This window comes from Balaenoptera musculus, chromosome 9 (assembly GCF_009873245.2).
Source record: "Balaenoptera musculus isolate JJ_BM4_2016_0621 chromosome 9, mBalMus1.pri.v3, whole genome shotgun sequence".
In the NCBI taxonomy this organism is placed as follows: Eukaryota; Metazoa; Chordata; class Mammalia; order Artiodactyla; family Balaenopteridae; genus Balaenoptera; species Balaenoptera musculus.
Window position 1 is genome coordinate 19,741,422 of NC_045793.1, and position 22,767 is coordinate 19,764,188.

The 22,767-nt window shown below is 39.8% G+C and overlaps 1 protein-coding gene across 1 annotated transcript in view; it reads right to left on the reverse strand.

Annotated features, from left to right (window-relative positions):
• Window positions 1-22,767, reverse strand: part of EXOC4 (exocyst complex component 4) — a 797,314-nt gene that overhangs the window by 143,411 nt on the left and 631,136 nt on the right. Inside the window, exon 13 of the mRNA XM_036863209.1 lies at window positions 2,611-2,766. Coding sequence (XP_036719104.1) covers window positions 2,611-2,766 — 156 coding nt within the window. The remainder of the gene's footprint in view (window positions 1-2,610; window positions 2,767-22,767) is intronic.

Here is a 22,767-nt window from a genome sequence, read left to right on the forward strand (position 1 = left end):
ATAGGGTACTTGCCTTAGTTATAAACGTTATGTTGCAAATTCTAGGGCAACTACTAAAAAAAGAAGTTATGAAAAAAAAGAAATATAATATATATACTAAGAGAGGAGAAAAAGTGGAACTACACAAGACACTCAATTAAAACCAGACGGCAGAAAAGCACGATCCATTGTTTTAAAAATCATTAAGATTGCCTCCATTAAAATTAAAAACTTCTGCTCTACGAAAGACTCTGTGGAGAGAATCAAAAGACAAGGCATACACTGGGAGAAAATTTTTGTAAAACACCTATCAATTAAAGGACTGGTATCCAAAATATACAAAAGACTTTTAAAGCTCAACAATACGAAAACACATGACCCAATTTAAAAATGGTAAAAGATCTGAACAGATATCTCACCAAAAATATATATATAGTTATTAAATAAGCATATGAAAAGATGCTTAACATCATATGTCATTAGGGAAATACACATGAAAACAACGAGATCACTCCACACCTATTAGAATGTACCAAATCCAAAACACTGACAACACCACATGCTATCGAGGATGTGGAGTAGCAGGAACTCTGCAGGAACAATTCCCATTGTTGGTGGGAATGCAAAATGGTACGACCACTTTGGAATACAGTTTGGCAATTTCTACAAAAGCTAAACATACTCTTGACATACATCAATGTGATCTAGCAATCACATTCCTTGGTATTTACCCAAGTGAGCTGAAAACTTACATCCACAAAAAACCCTGAACACGAATGTTTATAGCAGCTTTATTTAAAATTGCCAAAACTTGGACGCAACCAAGAAATCCTACAGTAGGTGAACGAATAAACAACTTATGGTATGTCCATACAATGGAATATTATTCAGAGATTAAAAAAGAGCTACCAAGCCACCAAAAGACATGGAGGAACCTTAAGCGCATACGGCAAGGCAAAAGAAGCGAATCCGAAAAGGCTATGTATTGTATCATGCCAACTATATGACATTTAGGAAAAGGCAAAACTAGGGAGACAGTAAAAAAAACAGTGGTTGCCAGGGGTTGGAGGACAGGAAGGCTGGGGTGAATTAGGAGGAGCACAGAGGATTTTTAGGGCAGTGAAACTATTATTCTGCACGATACTGAAATGGTTACCTTCACTGTAACCAATGAATGGGTACACTCATTACACATTTCTCAAAACTCGTAGAATGTACAACACAAAGAGTAAACCTTAATGTAAACTACAGACTTAGTTAATAATAATGTATCCATATTAGCTTACCAATTTTAACTAACATACCACATTACTGTAAGATATTAAAAATAGAGGAAATTGGGGGTGAGGGTGAGTGACGGGATATATGGGAACTCTGTGTTTTTCACTCAATATTTTCTGTAAACCTAAAACTGCTACCTCATGCAAATAAAGTCTATTAATTAAAAAATAAATTATGCACATATAATATAGTTTTCTTATAACAATATAACTAGCTGACAAGTTTTTCTGAGATAATGTGAATGATGAGGAAGAAACCATAAATAGGAAGACTTTAGGCTAAATTACAGGTGAACTTTTGAGTCTCATGATTTTGAGAAAGTTTTAAATGGCACTGTAGCAATTTTTCATAACAAAGTGTTGGTAAAAATATGGCACCATAGTGTACGGATACGGTTAACTTTGTGAACAGTAAAGACCTATTTATCTATAGCTGCAACCCACATTCTGAGAGAGATGAGCCCACAGTTCTATGATGAATTAAAAGTAAAATATTGGTCACTACTTCTTTTATTCTTTTTCTGGTCTTTGCTTCCTTAAAGTGTTTTTACTTTATTTCATTTTTTAAAAACTATTTATTCATTCACTTGGATAGCAAAAGACAATAAGAATAAACCTACTTTTAATGTGACAAAACACTACCTCCACTTTTTTCCCCTACTTTACACAGCTCTAAAATGACAGAGGTGAAAATATTTCACTGTGGCAAGCGAGACATGTGAAAATGAGTAGCTTCATCAAATTAGGTTACATTTTCATGGCTAAGTAAAAAATTTAAATTGTGCAAAGGTAAAAGTTGAGTGATAAAGTTGAAAGCAAGACCTTACTTTTGTCAAAATAAGTAGAAAACAATTGGATACACTATACGTGAACAAACGTGGGAAGCACATATATATTTCTGGAAAGTTCAACTAACAGTTCTGTGAAAAAGAACATGGTAAGAACAATTGTAACACACTTATGGGCAGGAACTTTACATTATTAATTGCCATGTTTCCAAGGTATGGCACAAAACAAGGGCAATACAGCTTTGTTGAATAAATAAATGAATTAATGAATAAATTATGAGCTTCCCTAAGAAGGGAGAACGACCTACAAAGTAAAAAATATTTTAACTTGATTTAGCAATGCTCCAAATTTGACTCACATCAATCCCTTCCTTCTAAAGTTTTGAGCACAAGCCATCCTTGCACAGGAAATGAGGTGTAGTACAATAGAAACAGACGTTACTAAGTTCAGTTCATTGCTGTTTGATATTTAGAAATGGCCAAAATTTCATGTAGGAAGGAATTAGCTAAATGGATATTTTTCTTCCCACGTTTAGTACAACTTAGAAAATAGGCCATTTTACCTTATGAAATCTTCTTCCTCTTCTCTCTTTGGCCTCAGCTGTTTGGGTTGAGCCATGTTAATCCAGTTTGGTAGAGATTTCAAGAGCCTGCTGATATCATCATCTTTTGCCCAAGATGCACTGATGACAAGTTTTTCTTCTGACTGGACAATGCCCCTAAACAGGACCAACAGAAAAGACACACTTCAGGACACTGCCTGGCTTCCAGTTAGCATTTTCCATCCACCTTTGCTGCGGAAAAAAAGACACCATGCCCACCTCTCCTATTACCATAATCCATTATCTAGTTGGAAGCATGACATCCATGAATAGGTCACTTCTGTGGGAAACATCATTCCTAGATTCCATTTTTAGTTTCTTCATTGTTGAGTAATTGTGAAACTAATAATATTAATTAGTTCCCCTTATCATAGTTAATCCCTTAGAATAAATGAAAGTGTATGGTAGGTTTGGGGGGTGGGGGTAGGTAGGGATTCTTTCGAGAAAGATGTTGAACAAATAAAAAGTGGGTTAACCATACAAAAGAGTGCAACAACATAAATGATACCTGAAAGAGTGCAACAACATAAATGATACCTGAAATGATGGAAGTGTTACAAAAAGTTGTTCTCTGACCTCTAGGTTTAAACTTCCAATTAGCTCTACTTGAAGGTGTTTTTTGAACCATGGACACCCCTCTATTCAAAGTAAATCTACCATCATAGAGAAATCTTCTGCCCCTGATGTCAGGCAGAAAAGTCTTTGATTATTGCTCTCTCCAGTGGGCTTTGACAAATGACCTAGAGTGACAGGCTTCAACTCCTTTAATAGGGCCCATGGGTGAGCTATTAACACGGCTCTTTCCAAAATGTACCTGCAAATTCACTGTAAACGTTCAATTTCAACTTAACTAAGAAGCTTCCCTTTCTGTTCAACACTTCTGTCACTATAACTAATTTCAATGGTCTAAAAATCCCCCTCAGCAATTCTAGGTGACAGAATGACACTTATTTATGAAGGGATTGCTAATTAGCTGGTTAGTCCTCTGAAGTTGACCAAGACTATAGGAGGTTTTCCCCTCCATCACAGGCAGGAATTTATGTTGGTATAAGGGTTATACTGAAGAACATGATGTGCTTCTAAATATACAATATATACACGGTGTATATGCTTGGACATATGGTAAAATCCTTTGCCAAACAGACAATTAATGTTTGTAGACAGAAGCTGTTGATGCCTAAAAACCTTGACTCATGACAACCTAACTTGAGGTAACAAGATTTCATGATGTAGGGAGCAATACTGCCCTGGTAATCTGAAAATAAGCTAGAATAAATAAGGGAACCATAGTTGAATTCTTCTCACTACAAGCAAAAGTTTTCTAATAGTAACTATGGTCAGCAATACAAAAATTAGACTACAGAACCTTCTTCCCTGGGATCTCGCAAATCACTCTGACTGATATCTTCCATTTCTGTTTTTTCTTTGTTATTTTCTTGCATCTTTTCTGCAATATTTATGGATTAATCCCACAATATAATTTTTACACTTTTATATGTGGGGTGCCAGATTCAGTCTTACAGAATGGTACCATCTCAAATTTATGCTATTCCACAGCAGAAGAATCCTCAACATTCTTTGGCATTCTTTTTACCTGTCTCTGATTGACCTCCTCTCTCATTTGGTCTATGGCTATTTTTTTTTAATATATACATATTTGTTGAATTTATTTTTTTATACAGCAGGTTCTTATTATCTATTTTATACATATTAGTGTATATATGTCAATCCCAATCTCCCAACTCATCACACACACCCCCCATCAGCATTTCCCCCTTGGTGTCTAGAAAAGGGAACACTCTTCACCGTTGGTGGGAATGTAAAGTGATACAGCCACTATGGAGAACAGTATGGAGGTTCCTTAAAAACTAAAAATAGAACTACCATACGACCTAGCAATCCCACTACTGGGCGTATACCCAGAGAAAACCATAATTCAGAAAGACACTTGTAGGACTTCCCTGGTGGCACAGTGGTTAAGAATCTGCCTGCCAACGCAGAGGACACGGGTTTGAGCCCTGCTCCAGGAAGATCCCACATGCCGCGGAGCAACTAAGCCCGTGCGCCACAACTACTGAAGCCCACGCACTCTAGAGCCCGAGTGCCGCAACTACTGAAGCCCGTGCACCTAGAGCCCGTGCTCTGCAACAAGAGAAGCCACTGCAATGAGAAGCCCACACACCGCAATGAAGAGTACCCCCCGCTCGCCGCAACTAGAAAGAAAAGCCTGTGTGCAGCAACAAAGACCCAACGCAGCCAAAAATAAATAAATAAATGCATTTATTTTTTTAAAAAGATACTTGCACCCCAATGTTCATTGCAGCACTATTTACAATAGCCAGGTCATAGAAGCAGCCCAAATGCCTATGGCTATTTTTTAAACCTTTGCCCTTTCTTTATTTCCTCATTGCTTATCCCTCACATTCTTCCCATCCGCCAAAGAAAGGAGGAGACCTAATTAAATACTTTCAAACATCCCACCTCCTATCCCCCACAGAAATACTTTCAAACCTGTTTCATTCTCCTTCACTTCCAGTAATCCCTCTACCTAGGCTCTGGGGGACCCTTTCCCCACCCCACAACGATCCCCTCCTTTTTTCTGCATATTTAGGGTTGCTCTCAAAATATTCCTCAATCCCCTGTGTTATTTTTTTAAATGAATGAATGACTGAATCTCTTTCTTGATCTAGCATTTCTCTCTAGTAAAGCTCCTCTCTCTCCTTCACACACACTGTCATCAAATGAGTGCAGCCTCCACTCACTGACGTTACTTTCTCACCTGTTGTTCACTTTTTCGACTCGTAAAGTCTCCCTCCAGGATCTACTCTATGATTTAACCCATCTATTCCTTCTTGCAAATTTTTCAATGATCATATTTTTTACTTCTAGACAAATGCACTGGCTTCTCCCCTCCAAACTGTCCTGTGCTTGTATTATGAATTCTATTCCTTCTTTTATCTCTTCAAATATTTTAAAAGCAGTAATTGTAAAGTTCTTTTTATGTGTCTCTGTCTTTTTTGGTAATTCTTTGGATGTCAAATGTCCTATCAGCTGCATTTTCATTCCTTTCTCATGATGGTGAGTTTTCTCACGTGGTCTGCTCTGCTGGTCTGCAAGCTCTACCTCAGTGGGACACGTCCTCTGTAGGAACCCCACGTTTGCCCTGCATTTTGCAGATGTCACTATTAGGTGGGTTGCATTTGCCTCTCCTGGATCCTAAAGGTTTCACCGGTTCCAAATAAGATTTTAAGATTCTTTTTTCCTTCCTTGTCTTGGCTTAAAATTCTCTCTCCCTACATGGGTGGTACAAATTGAGGTCCTTAGCTGCACATGTCACATGTGTAGGATTCTGATTTCTTTTAGGGGCCACTTTTTCTACTCCAAGTAGGGTGGCTCATTCTCAAGCACAGAGTTTTCCTGGTTCCATTTATAGGTGGAAAAACCCCATGCACAACTTCTGCACCGATAAAATCTCAGGCCACGCAGGTGTTAATATGCTAGGCCCCTGTTGGGTCTTCATCTCTGCTATGGTCTGAATGTTTGTGTCCCCCCAGAATTCACATGTTGGAATCTTACCACCAATTTGACAGTATTCGGAGGTAGGGCCTCTAGGAAGTGATTAGGTCATGAGGGTGGAGCCCTCATGAATGGGATTAATGACTTATAAAAGAGATCCCACAGAGTTCCCTAGCCCCTTCCGCCAGGTGATAATGCAATGAGCAGTCTGCAACCTGACTCTTCCAGCACTATGATCTTGGACTCCAGCCTCCAGAACCGTGAGAAATAAAATTCTGTTGTTTATTAGCCACCCAATCTTTGGTATTTAGTTATAGCAGCCCAAACAGACAAAGACAACCTCTATATGTGGTCCTGATACCTTTGTGGGCCTCTCAACTTCAACATTTGCTTGTTGCTATGGCTTTTAGTTCCTCCTTCATTTGAGGCATGTGGAAAATTTTCTTTCTTTTGAATTTGGCTACATATTTAAAATATATTCTTTTTTTTTTTTTTTAACAAGTCAGCATTTCTAGCTTCTCAAGCTGCTTTTCTTTTCTTTTTTTTATAAAGTGTATGTCTGTATTATTTTAAATTTTTACTTTTTTATTTATTTATTTTTGGCTGTGTTGGGTCTTCGTTTCTGTGCGAGGGCTTTCTCTAGTGGTGGCAAGCGGGGGCCACTCTTCATCGCGGTGCGCGGGCCTCTCACTATCGCGACCTCTCTTGTTGCGGAGCACAGGCTCCAGTTGCACAGGCTCAGTAGTTGTGGCTCACGGGCCTAGTTGCTCCACGGCATGTGGGATCCTCCCAGACCAGGGCTCGAACCCGTGTCCCCTGCATTGGCAGGCAGGTTCTCAACCACTGCGCCACCAGGGAAGCCCTAAAATATATTCTTAAAGATACATATTTTTATCTGGACTTTCTATGTATTAGGAGTAGGAAAAGGGTTTCCTAAATCTATCCACTCCACACTTCTAACTGAAGTCAAAATTCAGTACTAAATCAACTGCAGTCAGGGTTCTAGAACCACCGTTTCCCTGAAACTGCTCTACCAATCCGTGGGTATTTTTTTTACTTTATACTCTGATTATTCAGAAGCATCTGATACTTTTGACTATTCCCTTCTTAAAATATTACTCCTTTGGTATCCACATCATCATCTCCTAAGCTCTTTCTTAGCCGAACTGAGGGTTCTTTTCCTCTGTCCATACTTTACATGTTGGTATTCCACAGCATTCTGCATGGTCTCACTTGGGCACTCTCATCTTCTTGCCAGACATGACCCACCTGTATTCCAAAGACTCCCAAATTAATATCTTCAGGGCTGCCCTCTCTTCTAAGTCTCGGATCTGCATATACAAAGGTTAACAGGAGAACTGAACTTGGAAGTCCTACCAGCTATTTAAATTAGAGTCAAAGGAGCTCATTTATTATCCACATTTCCCTCTCCCACTGAACATCTAGTATTCCCTATTTTGGTCAACAGTCCAACCATCCATCCTGTTATTTAAGTCAGGAACTCGGAGTCATCCTCATTACCCACAGATACCATAACCTCCCAATTCCATCTGCTTAGTAACTTATAAATCTGTTGTTTCTGTCCAGGTTCACTGCCTTTAGCCTATATTTAGACCCTCATCATTTTTCACTTGGACTTGGCAGTAACCTTATAACTGGGTGTCTTGCCTGGAGCTTCAAGACCATCAGTCCAATTCACCAAATTAGTCGGAAGAGTCATTTTTCTAAAATTGTACAAATGCAGTCATGTTTTCTCCTTCTTAGAATTCTTCACTGATTCCTAATTCTAAGACCAAGTGCAAACCTAGCAAGGCATGAGCATCTATCTTTTCAACTTCATCTCCTGCTACTGCTTTCCTCTTTTTTCTCTGTTCACTACTCCCAGTCAAATCCCTGCCTGTGTTGGCTGAACACCCTACCCGCAGTGAGTATTCTAATGGTTTTTGAAGGGGATATACTGTTTCCTGCTTGTATGTATTATCTCTGCCCAGAGAGCCTTTTTCCATCTTCCTTGTTTGCCTCTACTGATCAAACATTACCTCGGCTCTTCCCTTGGGACAGCTGAGTCCTCTCTTTTGTGCCATATCACCCTTTACCTGAGGTTTTCAATCTTGACTGCACCTGGGGAGGTTTAAAAAAAAAAAAAAAATACTGGACGCCCAGGCCACTTCTAAGACCTAGTAAATCAGAATCTCTGGGGATGGGACCCAGGCATCAAAATTTTTAAGAGTTTCCCAGGTGATTCCAATGTACACTCAAAGGTGAGAACCACTGCCTTACACATACCTCTGCTCTCAGTGGTCCTACCACAGTTCTTTACAAGCTGGCATCCCCTACCAGATGATGAGTTCACTGAGGACAGAGTTGATTTCTCATTAGCTTTTGGGCTCCTAGCGCCTAGCACAATACCTGGTATTTGGAAAGTGTATAAGAACTGAACTGGACATAAAAATAAGCCCTCTTCAGTTTTAGGAGACTGGGCAACTGATTAAGCTAAAACCATTTTAGTGGTTTTCCTTTACTATTTCTCTGCACTGAACGACTTAGGTGAGCCATCAAGCCATCTGGCATTTTAACCAAATTACAGATCACATTGCCATGGTCTCTCCATACCTGTCTGAATTCAGTACAAGTCAGAATAATGAATACAGGTGTGTCCCCTTCTGGAAAAAAAAAAAAGTCCAACATAAAAAAGTCCTAACTCAAGACAAATGAACCAAGGAGTGATTATTGTCAAACCTTCCTCTTCACTTATTCATAGGTGGCCTATTACTGGAAAGTCTCCTCAAAACCTCACTTTCTCTGGGAGGACTCTGTTGACTATGTCAGCCTACAGTAATCTTCCCCTTTGGAAAGCAAATGAATAAAAGCCTTCCTTTTATACTTATTGTTTATAACCTCATAATTAGGACTCTGTCCAACACAATGGGTTGGACAAACTATGGTCTGTCTGTCAAATCTGCCCCATTAGCTTACTTTGTATGTGTTGTAAGCTATGAATAGGGTTGACATTTTTTAATGTTTTTTTTTTAATCAAAAGAAGCAGAATATTTTGTGACATGTGAAAATTATATAAAAGTTAAATTTCAGTGTCCATAACTACAAAGAACCGTGGCTGACTGGTTCAATTCCTCTCATACCCACACTACAAGTCAAATTCTGCTCCACAGAGTGAGAAGTCCAAACCCAACTCAGTTTTCTTTGAGCTCATCCATCCTGGCTCCCACCTGCCCCAGGGTTCAGGAGACAGTTTGGGTCTGTATGTGTGAAATGGTACTGTACGTTTTCGGGATCTAGAATTTTTCATTTTAGCACTCGCTGGAATGAAAAGATAGCTTAGCGGGATACTATGTTAAAGGTACTCACATCATTTACTTATGCATTTTTTTTTTTTTAAGTATTTGTTTTTATTTATTTATTTATGGCTGTGTTGGGTCTTCGTTTCTGTGCGAGGGCTTTCTCTAGTTGTGGCAAGCGGGGGCCACTCTTCATCGTGGTGCGCGGGTGCATTTTTTTTAAGACTGGTTTAATTCAATAACATGGTATTATATTACTGCCTTCACTAATATTCATAGATCCTGTCTTATTAAAAAACAGTAATCCAAATTAACTAGCACGCTGCCTACCTATATATTGCCCTCAACAATAAATTATTAATTCATATGGTAATGCACATCAATCCCAAAAGCAATTCCAAATATTCTGATTTGAAATATTAGCATTGATTAGCAACATACGATTACCCTAAAGGGAATTTTTCATTTTTCATTCAAATGGCAAAGTTCCCATCCTAACTAATTGCATTTATTAGTTTATAATTTTGAGATAAATGGGATTATGTGGGTTACAAAATGCCAGGATATATCTAAATGGCCTCAAAAAAGGAGAACTAAATCTACAATAATTATTCCACAAGAGGAATAGGGTCAATCACCACTACCAGGACCATAATCTACTAATTAATTCACAGCTCAACGGGCCACAGACAGAGCCGTCTGTGAAACTATTTGTACCTGTTCCCGGGAGGAAGAGGAAAATAGGTGGACCTCTTGGAACAGGTGATAAGGCTGCTATGGGAAGAGTCCATCCTCTAGACACAGCCGAGTGAATTTCGTGCAGAAAACATCTGCTGGTGTCGACTGGCTCTGATGTGCACTGCTTCCTCTCTGGAACAGTTGGGAAATCCAAGTGTGCCTGGTCCCTGGATACAGCTGGGGTGCTGAGTCTTTCATTAGGTAAACAACCAGGGGCAGGTGGGGCTAATTGGATTCAACTGTTTGGTGGCAGCCTGGGCATGATGTTTACTTTCCCAGACTGAATCTTTCAGACACTTCAAAAACTAGGAGCCAAGCTAGATAAATAAACCCCGGACAAGGCTGGTCCAAATTAAGCTACTGCAGTCAATTTTCAACTGTGAACGACTGGACCTGTAGCTGGCCAAACTGCAGTGCAACGTCCAGCAACACCGTGATCATGACAATGACGGATGCAGAAATCAAAGCTGGTACTATGCTGCCGATTAAAACAAAACAAACACAAACACAAAAACAAAACTAAAAAATCTCTTAAGATAAGATGGAGCAGAATAAATAGGAAGAGCAAAGAAACATCAGGTTGTCTTTCACATCACACTCATCATAAAGAGAGCTTTATGATGCTATGTATTTCTACCTTGGAATCACAACTTAAGAAACATCCGATAACTCTGGAGATGGGTGATGGGAAACAGAAACAATTCAAGAGGACCCAGGGATAAGGACTTGGAATTTCAGAGCTTACAGGAGGTAACCTTTGGGGATAATTTAATAACAACCTTTAAATAGAGAAGCTCTCATATGAAGGGTCATAACTGTTTGATACTTAAAAAACCAAGAAGAAAATAATTATAGCAGAGTGGACCAAGAATGTAAAATTTCTGAGAAATTTATTTTGTTTGATACTTGATTATTTTCTATTAATGAGTGTAAAAATCCATTAAGGCAGGATGTTGCTTAGTTTATTCACTTCTAGACTCTTGGCTCTAGAGTAACGACGGACTCCAGAAATGCTTAATAAATAATTATTGAATAAAGTGACAGACTGAATGAATGAATGACTGATACTACTGAAGCACAAAACATCAGGGGTGTAACAGATGGCATAAAAATATTTTTTTGCCATCTTCTTAGGAAATATCAACAATATTATCAATGAATTAATTTAAAAGTAAATAATAACAAGAACACCACTTACAGCAGCAACAATAAATAACATTGTCTGAGACTTATTTAGTATTTACCACAAACTAGGCATTCTTCTAAGCACTTTACATATACTAACTCCTTCAATCCTGATACCCTGTGTGGTAGGCCCTGTTATTATTCCCATTTGACAGATGATACACCAAGTTACAGAGATTAAGTAACTTGCCCATGTCTAGTGGCTGATGAGGGTAGAGCCTGAACTGAGCCTACAGTGACTGTTCTGGAGTCTGTGCTCCAATTATAATGTCTCTCTGAACTATTTGAAACCTTTGCTTGAGTTTCCCATTTCCTCTTTAATTCCACTGCCTCTTCTTTGGGCTTCAGAGCCAGACTTAGCTCCTCATGCGCGTACAGCCATCTGCATACCCTGTGACCTGCATACTCTGTGTTCATACATAAATGGTATGAACCTTCCTGAACCTCTGTTTTCTCATTTGTAAGGTTGGGAGAATCTAACCTTCAGAAGTGCTGTGACTGACGAGATGAATCGATGACTATAAAGTCCCTTGCACAGTGACCATGTACTTTCCAGAGTGCGTATTTCCATTCTAGTCCAGTTTGCTTTGCTTCAAACTGACTGCAGCTGGCTCCTCGCTGATCATGGTAGACGGAGTTAGGTGCGGGGAAATTAAGACTGGCTGTTGCTAGGGGATTCGTGGGACACCTGGTTGGGTGGGCAGCATCTGTATTTGGCAGGAAGGCAGTTGATGGGCACTAGAAAAAGTAAAGCTATTCACTTGATCAATAAACATGAGGAAAAGGCCTGAATGCAGATATCATGCTAAATGTTGGGAAAAAGACATAGTAACTTCCTTCTAGAGCCCCAGAGTTGAGATCAGTAACACATACGAGAATCACTTTGGGGATATTTTTGAACTACTCTTGCCCAGGTCCAGGGCTCTGTGGGCCTAGTGTGGGAAATCCAGGTTGTGTGTTTTAAGATCTCCTCAAATAACTCTGATGCGAGTCCACAGTTGAAAAATGGTGTTTGAGAGAGAAAGACATGTAAACCAACAACTGATCAAATAACACATAATAAAGAAATTTTAAATTGCAATACACTGGGATAAATATAGTTATGGGTAATAAGTTACAGGAGCACATAAAAAAAGCTCTCATTTGCTGAGTGCTCTCTATGAACCAGATACTGTACATATTTTATAAATGTTCTTTTGTATCTCTTCACTATTTAATAAAAATGAATGTATCAGTGGTAGGTGAACCCAGAGAGTGGGTTGGTTCAGTTTGGTTCATACAGCACAGTTTCAAGAGGCAAACCGGAAGACAGGCTGGCATGGAGCTTGCAGAGGGTTTCTCTGGCATATGCCCTTGGCTCTCCTGAGGTTCAAAGTTAGTTAGCTGGCAAAGACAGCAAGGCCAGCTCAACTAGACTCTCATTCATTCAGGATCCTGGTCTCTGTCTACACAGGAAACCCAAAGGGCTTCACAAGCCGTCACAGCCTACAGTGTCTAGTCTCTGCTCTTTGGCACAATGGGGCCATTGAGACCTTTTTAAGATACCACTCTGATGACAGACGAGGTAGGTCATCTTCCTTCCCAAGACCTATGATGGTGCTCCTGTACTTAATATGAGAAGTTTAAAAACAAAACAAAACTCTTTTCTGCTCATTCTTACCCAACTACATTGTCACCTCCAGTCATTTTCATTTCTCAACCCCTCCTCCACGCATCATGTCCCTACTGCTTGCTCATCCTCTCTGGTCTGTCAAGAATTTCCTCCTTCACTCAATAAACATGCTGAGGGCCAACAAGGTGTCCAGCCCTGTGCCCGATCTGGTTTCTGCCATGGCTGATCACAAGTTTATCTCCGCGTCGCTCTTCCTTCATGCCCTGGCATGAGTTCTCAGGCCTCTTTGGAGAAGTAGTAAAACGTGGACCCTGGGGATGGTTACACCTTCCCCTAATAAAAACATGTTTGTGTCTTATATCAACTGAGCCTCTAAGATTAGAAGATGTTTTATTTGTATTTTCTACCAGGCCCAACACAATGCAGGAAGGCAAAAAAAAAAAAAAAAATTGATTAATGAACTGATGCTAAATTGGAACAGACAGAAACTTTAAAAAAACTGTGATTTTCCATTGTCAAATGACTATTCTGGGACACATAAGCTGCTGCTTGTACCTCAGGACAAAGAGGACGACAAAGGGGGAGAAGCACTCAGCTTGGAAGTAGCAGACCAACAGACCAACCGCCTGACCACTAAGGCAGAGCTCCAGAGAATTCACAGCTGAGTTCTCCTTTAAGCCCCAAGGGGTGTGACTAATTAAGAAAAAGACTTCTAGTCCTCACCTCACTTTTAGGAAACCTCTCTTTATCCAAAGCATGTAACATGACATCATTATATAGAACAGGCCTTCTCTCCAGAGTGAGGGGCTCAGAGAAAGGTGAGATGTTTCTGACCTTTCCTCAGATCTCCAGACTCCCAGTGGACACTCAAGTTCTCATGGTAAACTTGGAAAACATGCCAGCTCTCAGCAGAGGGCATTGTGAGCTTATGGACTGGATCCTTTCAGTAAAAGATATCTGCTGAGAAAGAATCAGATTGCAATGTTTCCCTGCTCCCTTCCTCCTTCCCCAGTGTTACATCATTTTGGATCATTTGAATTGTATATGGATTTCTATTTAAGTCAGCCATTTGCTGGCAGCAAAACTAGAACATTTCCTGTTTTTCCTGTCACTGTAATCAGGATTTGGCTGTCCAAATTAGGACTGCCCTAATTACTCCTCAGCAGGTGCCAATCTGGGGGAGGGCAACAAATGGGAAGAGAGGAAGTAAGGACACTTTGCATCTTCAGACTCATACAATGAGGAAACACTTTCTTCCGAGCCTGGAAAACCTGATTAAGTAATAGGTAAAAGGCACCATGGGGTTATATGTTGTGTGCGTGCGTGCGTGCGCTGTTGTGTAACAACTACGTAAATGATTTTCTATTTAATTCCCTTCAAAGCTTCACAGAATTACTTTTCCCAACCCTGAGATAAATTCATCCAGGGCCTGTAATTCAGCAACTGTGGGAGACGACTACAGATAATACCCTGTATAAGGAATGATCTGATAGTGGACACCAATAAGTGGACGTCATTCCAGAGAATTTGGCCATGAGGGATACCAAAGTAGTATAGTCTCTTCGGGGAAGGATCATGATACTTGATGACCACAATATACCAAGAACCAAAAGCAATGGGTATTTTCCAAGAAAAAGCAGTATAATAGAGATAGGTGCATTGTTTGGACAAAATGGTGAAATATAAATGACAGAGAAATAACTCAATTCCTGTGAGAAGGACAGAGCATGGTGAACAGAACCATCCATGTTCCTGCCTAAAGCGAGTTACTACACTTGTTGCATTGCATCCCACCCTCAAACACAATTTCAGCAATTTGCCCTTTCTTTCCGACATCAATAATTTGCCCTTTCTCCTAAATAATTTTCTTCAAATATAAACATGCACTATTTCTATTTAAGCTAACACACAAAACAATTTAAAAAAAATTCTTCATGTGGCCTTAGTTCACCAGCTACTACCCCATTTCTCTGCTCCCCTTCGCAGCAAAACTCACTGTAAAAGTTCTGCCTACATTTACAAGTTCTCTACTCCCAGATTCTTTTTTTAAGCCCATATCAATCCAGGTTTCCTGCCTACCAGTCCATAGAAATAACTCTTGTGACAATCACAATGACCTCCACATTGTTCAATTTATCACTCAATCAGTGCTCAGTTCTAATGCTTGACTGAATAACAGCATTGGGACCGGGGATCCCTCCATCCCTTTACTTGGTTTCCAGGACTCCACATTCTCTTCATCTTCCTCCTACTTCACTGACTGTTGCTTTCCAGTCTCCTTTGCTGGTCTCTCCTCATCTTGCAAACTTCTTAAAGTCCACAGTCCTCTTCTCTGTCATATTTATATTCAATCCCGTAGAGATTTCATGCAGTCCATGGTTTTAAATACCATTTATATACACTCTTTATATGTTGATGGCTGCCAAATATGTATCTCCAGGGCAGACCTCTCTCCTTTTGATGTGTATATCCAACTACCTACCCCATATCTCCATGTGGATGTCTAAAAGACACTCCAAATTTAAATCCTGATCCATTGCCCCCAAACCTTCAGTGTCCGCCATCTCAATCGCTGAGATGACTTTTCACCATTCAAATGAAAAATCCTGAGTCATTTTTGATACTGTTCTTTCTCTCACACTCTGTATCCAGTCTGGCAGGAATTCTGTCGCCTGACCCTTCCAAATACAGTTGATCCTTGAGCAATGTGGGGGTTAGGGGTGCAGACCCCCCTGCACAGTTGAAAATCCACAAACTGCTATCTCTGCCTCCAAAACAAAGGATTGATAAGTGACTCACCCAAGGGCAGGAAGCTGAAACAGTTTGGACAGAATCAGGAACCAAACCCTAGTTCTTTTGATTCCACATGTTCTTTCTTTTTTATTGGAGTAAATTGCTTTACAATGTTGAGTTAGCCTCTGCTGTACAACAAAATGAATCAGCTACATGCACACCTATATCCCCTCCCACTTGAATCTCCCTCCCCCGCCCCTATCTAGGTCATCACAGAGCACAGTTGAGCTCCCTGTGCTATACAGCCGGTTCCCACTAGCTATCTGTTTTACACATGGTAGTGTATTTATGTCAAACTTAATCTCCCAATTCGTCCCACCCTCCCCTTCCCCCTGTGTCCACATGTCCGTTCTCTATGTCTACGTCTCTATTCCTGCCCTACAAATAGGTTCATCTGTACCATTTTTCTAGATTCCACATATATGCGTTAATATACAATATTTGTCTTTCTCTTTCTGGATTCCACATGTTCTGATCTCTAATCAAACACAAACTTTTCCCCACACTTAGTTAATTTAAAGATGTGCAAAATGAAAATACAGGGCTTCCCTGGTGGCGCAGCGGTTAGGAATCCGTCTGCCAATGCAGGGGACATGGTTCGAGCCCTGGTCTGGGAAGATCCCACATGCTGCAGAGCAACTAAGCCCATGTGCCACAACTACTGAGCCTGCGCTCTAGAGCTCATGAGCCTCAACTACTGAAGCCCGCAAGCCACGAGCCCGTGCTCTGCAACAAGAGAAGCCACCGCGATCAGTGAACCGTGCGCTGCAACGAAGAGTAGCCTCTGTTCGCCTCAACTAGAGAAAGCCCGCGCGCAGCAACAAAGACCCAACTCAGCCAAAAATAAATAAATAAATTAATTAATTAAAAAAAAAAAGAAAATACAGGTACTATATTTATTGAAAAAATCTGGGTATTAGTGGACCCATGAAGTTCAAAGCTGGGTTGTTCGAGGGTCAACCATATATTCAGAATTCAATCAGTTCTCACCACCTGTGCTGCTACCAACCAGTATGAGCTGTCTTCATTTCTCACCTGGATCACTACAACAGGCCTTCATCAGTCTCCCTGCTTCCATCCTTGTCCTCCCACAGCCTAGTCTCAATACTTACATTTTAAAATAAAACTTAGATCATACTACTCATAAGCATAATTTCTGCAATGGCTCCTATTTCAGTGAGAGTAGAACTCAATATCCCTACAGTGGCCTACAAGGCCCTACATGGTCTGGCCTTCTGTTCCCTTTCAGACATCCTTCTAGTACCCTTCTTGCTCACTTTACCCCAAACACACTGGCTGCCCTGCTGGTCCTGAAAAGTGTCATGCAGTCTTGCCTTAGGGCCTTTGCCCTCTGCCAGGGCACTCTTTTCAGATATCTTCTCTAACTCCCAAAACTCCTTGCAGTCTTTTCTCAAACCTCAACGTGACAGGGCTTCCTGGGGCACCCTATTGAAAATTGAAACCTCCTTCTCTTACACTCCAGAGTCTATTCACCCTACTCCAATTTTCCCTATAGTACTTAGTATCTTCTAAAATTCTTTGTAGGTTTATGTATTATATTTATTGTCTATCTCCTCTCTCCCATCTCCAACAGAGTGTAAACCCCATGAAAGCAGTATTCTGTTTGGTTCATTGCTATATCTACAACCTCTGGTTTAAGTACTCAATAAACATTTGTTAAATGAATGAAATTCTAGAAGCCAAGTAAATGAATGTTTACTTGTTTTAGGATGGAGTAATTAACTGTGTCAAAAGTAACTGAGATGATATAATATTCTGACAGGTTTAATAAATTTAGGCAAGAACTTTGGGGCACAGAAATAATTCAAAGCATAGAATCACCGAACCACTGCTGATAAGCTTAGAGGTAACCTGGCAGATGGAAAAAAATGCCTGAGAGCAAATGCCCTGATGTTCATAAAAGAAAAGAAGGTAAATTACAGAAATTGGGTGAGTTTAGAACTATAGGCAAAATTCTAGAAAAGACTATCAATGATGGTTTTTGAACAATTAGGAAGTGGTACTCACTAGGAGCCAGGAAGACCTCACAATGAACAAGTCATATGTCTTTGCTTCTTTCCTAACTGGGTAACTCACTGACTTGAAAGAAGAAACCGCAGATTTGGCTCAAGGTCAAGAGACCCTGTTTCCAAGGGTAATTTGTAAGCTGTCTAAGACAAGAGTTCTTAACAAAGAGTTTGGCAGAGCAGGGAGCAGTGGGTCCTAAAAGTGAAGGGATGAGAGGATTCCAGAACAAATAACTAGGTATTGTCCACTGCTGGCTTGTACATGCCCAATCTGGGGAGACATAAGAAAGGGTTAGCGGCATTAAAATGATCAGAACTGGGAGAACACCAGTAAGAAATCTAAGTCTCTTATAGAGTGGATGATGAAATATAGGGTGTGGTCATAGATGGTAGTAAAGGTAATCTTTGTCATCATCGTCATTGTCATTATCAAAATAGCAGCTAATCATTTGGGAGGTGGGGCTTAATATTTTGTTAAAACAGTTCTAAAAGGTTAACATTTTCAAAACAATCCTATGAGGGAAAAACTATTATTATCTTTTTTCACAGATGAGAAAACTAAGGCACAGAGAGGCTGAGTGACTGTTCAAGGTCATATAACTAATAGGTGAAAAAGCTGGTATTCAAATTTAGGTCCCAGAGACTGCTCTTGAACTAGAGTCTGGATTTATTGTTAGAAAAACACATGAGATCTTGAGTTGAGTGTCCTGTGAGGAGCAGCTTCAGTGCACGTCCGAAGCTGAGGTGTCGGCTGAGCCATTTCATGAGGAACTCTGGTCTGAAGGGCTGGGGCAAGGCCTCTGCGCAGGGCCTGCTATGAGCAAGTGAAACAGACTAAGAACAAAGAGAAAAAAGGTGGATGGGCTAGGCCTGAAGTGAGATTGCCAGATTTATGTGCTTTCCAGATGAAATGTGGATCCTCTAGCAACAGGAGTAATGGAAGATTTCCCTAAATCTGCCTTCAAGCTTTTCCTTGATCGATCTGTGTGAAGAGACAGGATCTTCAAGACGGCAGAGGAGTAAGATGAGATCACCTTCTTCCCCACAAATACATCAAAAATACAGCTACATGTGGAACAACTCCTACAGAACACCTACTGAATGCTGGCAGAAGACCTCAGACTTCCCAAAAGTCGTGTGGCTGACAGGGTTTTGGTGTTCCGGCCAGCTGTCAGGCCTGAGCCTCTGAGGTGGGAGAGCTGAGTTCAGGACACTGAACCACCAGAGACTTCCCGGGCCCATGTAATATCAATCGGCGAGAGCTCTCCCAGAGAACTCCACCTGAATGCTAAGACCCAGCTCCACTCAATGACCGGCAAGCTCCAGTGCTGGACACCCCATGCCAAACAACTAGCAAGACAGGAACACAACCCAACACATTAGCAGAGAGGCTGCCTAAAATCATAATAAGGTCACAGACACTCCAAAACACACCAACAGACGCGGTCCTGCCCACCAGAAAGACAAGATCCAGTCTCATCCATCAGAACACAGGCACCAGTCCCTTCCACCAGGAAGCCTACATAACCCACTGAACGAACCTTAGCCACTGGGGGCAGACACCAAAAACAACGGGAACTACGAACCTGCAGCCTGCGAAAAGGAGACCCCAAACACAGTAAGTTAAGCAGAATGAGAAGACAGAGAAATACGCAGCAGATGAAGGAGCAAGGTAAAAACCCACCAGACCAAAAAATGAAGAGGAAATAGGCAGTCTACCTGAAAAAGAATTCAGAGTAATGACAGTAAAGATGATCCAAAATCTTGGAAATAGAATGGAGAAAATACAAGAAACGTTTCATAAGGACATAGAAGAACTAAAGAGCAAACAATGATGAACAACACAATAAATGAAATGAAAAATTCTCTAGAAGGAATCAATAGCAGAATAACTGAGGCAGAATAATGGATAAGTGACCTGGAAGATAAAATAGTGGAAATAACTACCACAAAGCAGAATAAAGAAAAAAGAATGAAAAGAATTGAGGACAGTCTCAGAGACCTCTGGGACAACATTAAATGCACCAACATTTGAATTATGGGGTCCCAGAAGAAAAAGAGAAAAAGAAAGGGACTGAGAAAATACTTGAAGAGATTATAGTTGAAAACTTCCCTAACATGGGAAAGGAAATAGGCAATCAAGTCCAGGAAGCGCAGAGAGTCCCACACAGGATAAATCCAAAGAGTAACAAACCAAGACACATATTAATCAAACTACCAAAAATTAAGTACAAAGAAAAAATATTAAAAGCAGCAAGGGAAAAGCAACAAACAACATACAAGGGAATCCCCATAAGGTTAACAGCTGATCTTTCAGCAGAAACTCTGCAAGCCAGAAGGGAGTGGCAGGACATATTTAAAGTGATGAAAGGGAGAAACCTACAACCAAGATCTCTACCCAGCAAGGATCTCATTCAGATTCGACAGAGAAATTAAAACCTTTATAAACAAGCAAAAGCTAAGAGAATTCAGCACCACCAAACTTCTCTAGGCAGGAAACACAAGAGAAGGAAAAGACCTACAATAACAAACCCAAAATGATTAAGAAAATGGTAACAGGAATATACATATCGATAATTACCTTAAATGTAAATGGATTAAATGCTCCAACCAAAAGACATAGACTGGCTGAATGGATACAAAAATAAGACCCATACATATGCGGTCTACAAGAGACCCACTTCAGACCTAGGGACACATACAGAATGAAAGTGAGGGGATGGAAAAAGATATTCCATGCAAATGGAAATCAAAAGAAAGCTGGAGTAGCGATTCTCATATCAGACAAAATGGACTTTAAAATAAAGACTATTATAAGAGACCAAGAAGGACACTACATAATGATCAAGGGATCAATCCAAGAAGATAGAACAATTGTAAATATTTATGCACCCAACATAGGAGCACCTCAATACATAAGGCAAATGCTAACAGCCATAAAGGGGGAAATCAACAGTAACACAATCATAGTAGAGGACTTTAACACCCCACTTTCACCAATGCACAGATGATCCAAAATGAAAATAAATAAGGAAACACAAGCTTTAAATGACACATGAAAAAAGGTGGATTTAATTGATATTTATAGGACATTCCATCCAAAAACAACAGAATACACTTTCTTCTCAAGTGCTCATGGAACATTTTCCAGGATAGATCATATCTTGGGTCACAAATCAAGCCTTGGTAAATTTAAGAAAACTGATATCATATCAAGTATCTTTTCCGACCACAACGCTATGAGACTAGATATCAATTACAGGAAAAAACTGTAAAAAATACAAACACATGGAGGCTAAACAATACACTACTAGATAACCAAGTTACCACTGAAGAAATCAAAGTGGATATCAAAAAATTGCCTAGAAACAAATGACAATGAAAACACGACAACCCAAAACCTATGGGATGCAGCAAAAGCAGGTCTAAGAGGGAAGTTTATAGCAATACAATCCTACCTCAAGAAACAAGTAAAATCTAAAATAAACAACCTAACCTTACATCTAAAGCAATTAGAGAAAGAAGAACATAAAACCCCCAAAGTTAGCAGAAGGAAAGAAATCATAAAGATCAGATCAGAAATAAATGAAAAACAAATGAAGGAAACAATAGCAAAGATCAATAAAACTAAAAGCTGGTTCGTTGAGAAGATAAACAAAATTGATAAACGATTAGCCAGACTCATCAGAAAAAAAGGGAAAAGACTCAAATCAACAGAATTAGAAATGAAAAAGGAGAAGTAACAACTGACACTGCAGAAATACAAAGGATCATGAGAGATTACTACAAGCAACTCTATGCCAATAAAATGGACAACCTGGAAGAAATGGACAAATTCTTAGAAAAGCACAAACTTCTGAGACTGAACCAGGAAGAAATAGAAAATATAAACAGACCAATCACAAGTACTGCAATTGAGACTGTGATTAAAAATCTTCCAACAAACAAAAGCCAAGGACCAGATGGCTTCATAGGAGAACTCTATCAAACATTTAGAGAAGAGCTAACACCTATCCTTCTCAAACTCTTCCAAAACATAGCAGAGGGGGGAGCACTCCGAAACTCATTCTACGAGGCCACCATCACCTTGATACCAAAACCAGACAAAGATGTCACAAAAAAAGAAAACTACAGGCCAATATCACTGATGAACACAGATGCAAAAATCCTCAACAAAATACTAGCAAACAGAATCCAAAGCACTTTAAAAGCATCATACACCATGATCACATGGGGTTTATCCAAGGAAAGCAAGGATTCTTCAGTATATGCAAATCAATCAATGTGGTACACCGTATTAACACACTGAAGCATAAAAACCATATGATCATCTCAATAGATGCAGAAAAAGATTTGACAAAATTCAATACCCATTTATGATAAAAACCCTCCAGAAAGCAGGCATAGAGGAAGTTACCTCAACATAATAAAGGCCATATATGACAAACCCACAGCCAACATCATTCTCAATGGTGAAAAACTGAAACCATTTCCAATATGATGAAGAACAAGACAAGGTTGTCCACTCTCACCACATATTATTCAACATAATTTTGGAAGTTTTAGCCACAGCAATCAGAGAAGAAAAAGAAATAAAAGGAATGCAAATCAGAAAAGAAGTAAAACTGTCACTGTTTGCAGATGACATGACACTATACATAGAGAATCCTAAAGATGCTACCAGAAAACTACTAAAGCTAATCAATGAATTTGGTAAAGTAGCAGGATACAAAATTAATGCACAGAAAACTCTTGCATTCCTATACACTAATGATGAAAAATCTGAAAGAGAAATTAAGGAAACACTCCCATTTACCATTGCAACAAAAAGAATAAAATACCTAGGAATAAACCTACCTAAGGAGACAAAAAGACCTGTATGCAGAAAACTATAAGGCACTGATGAGAGAAATTAAAGATGATACAAACAGATGGAGAGATATACCATGTT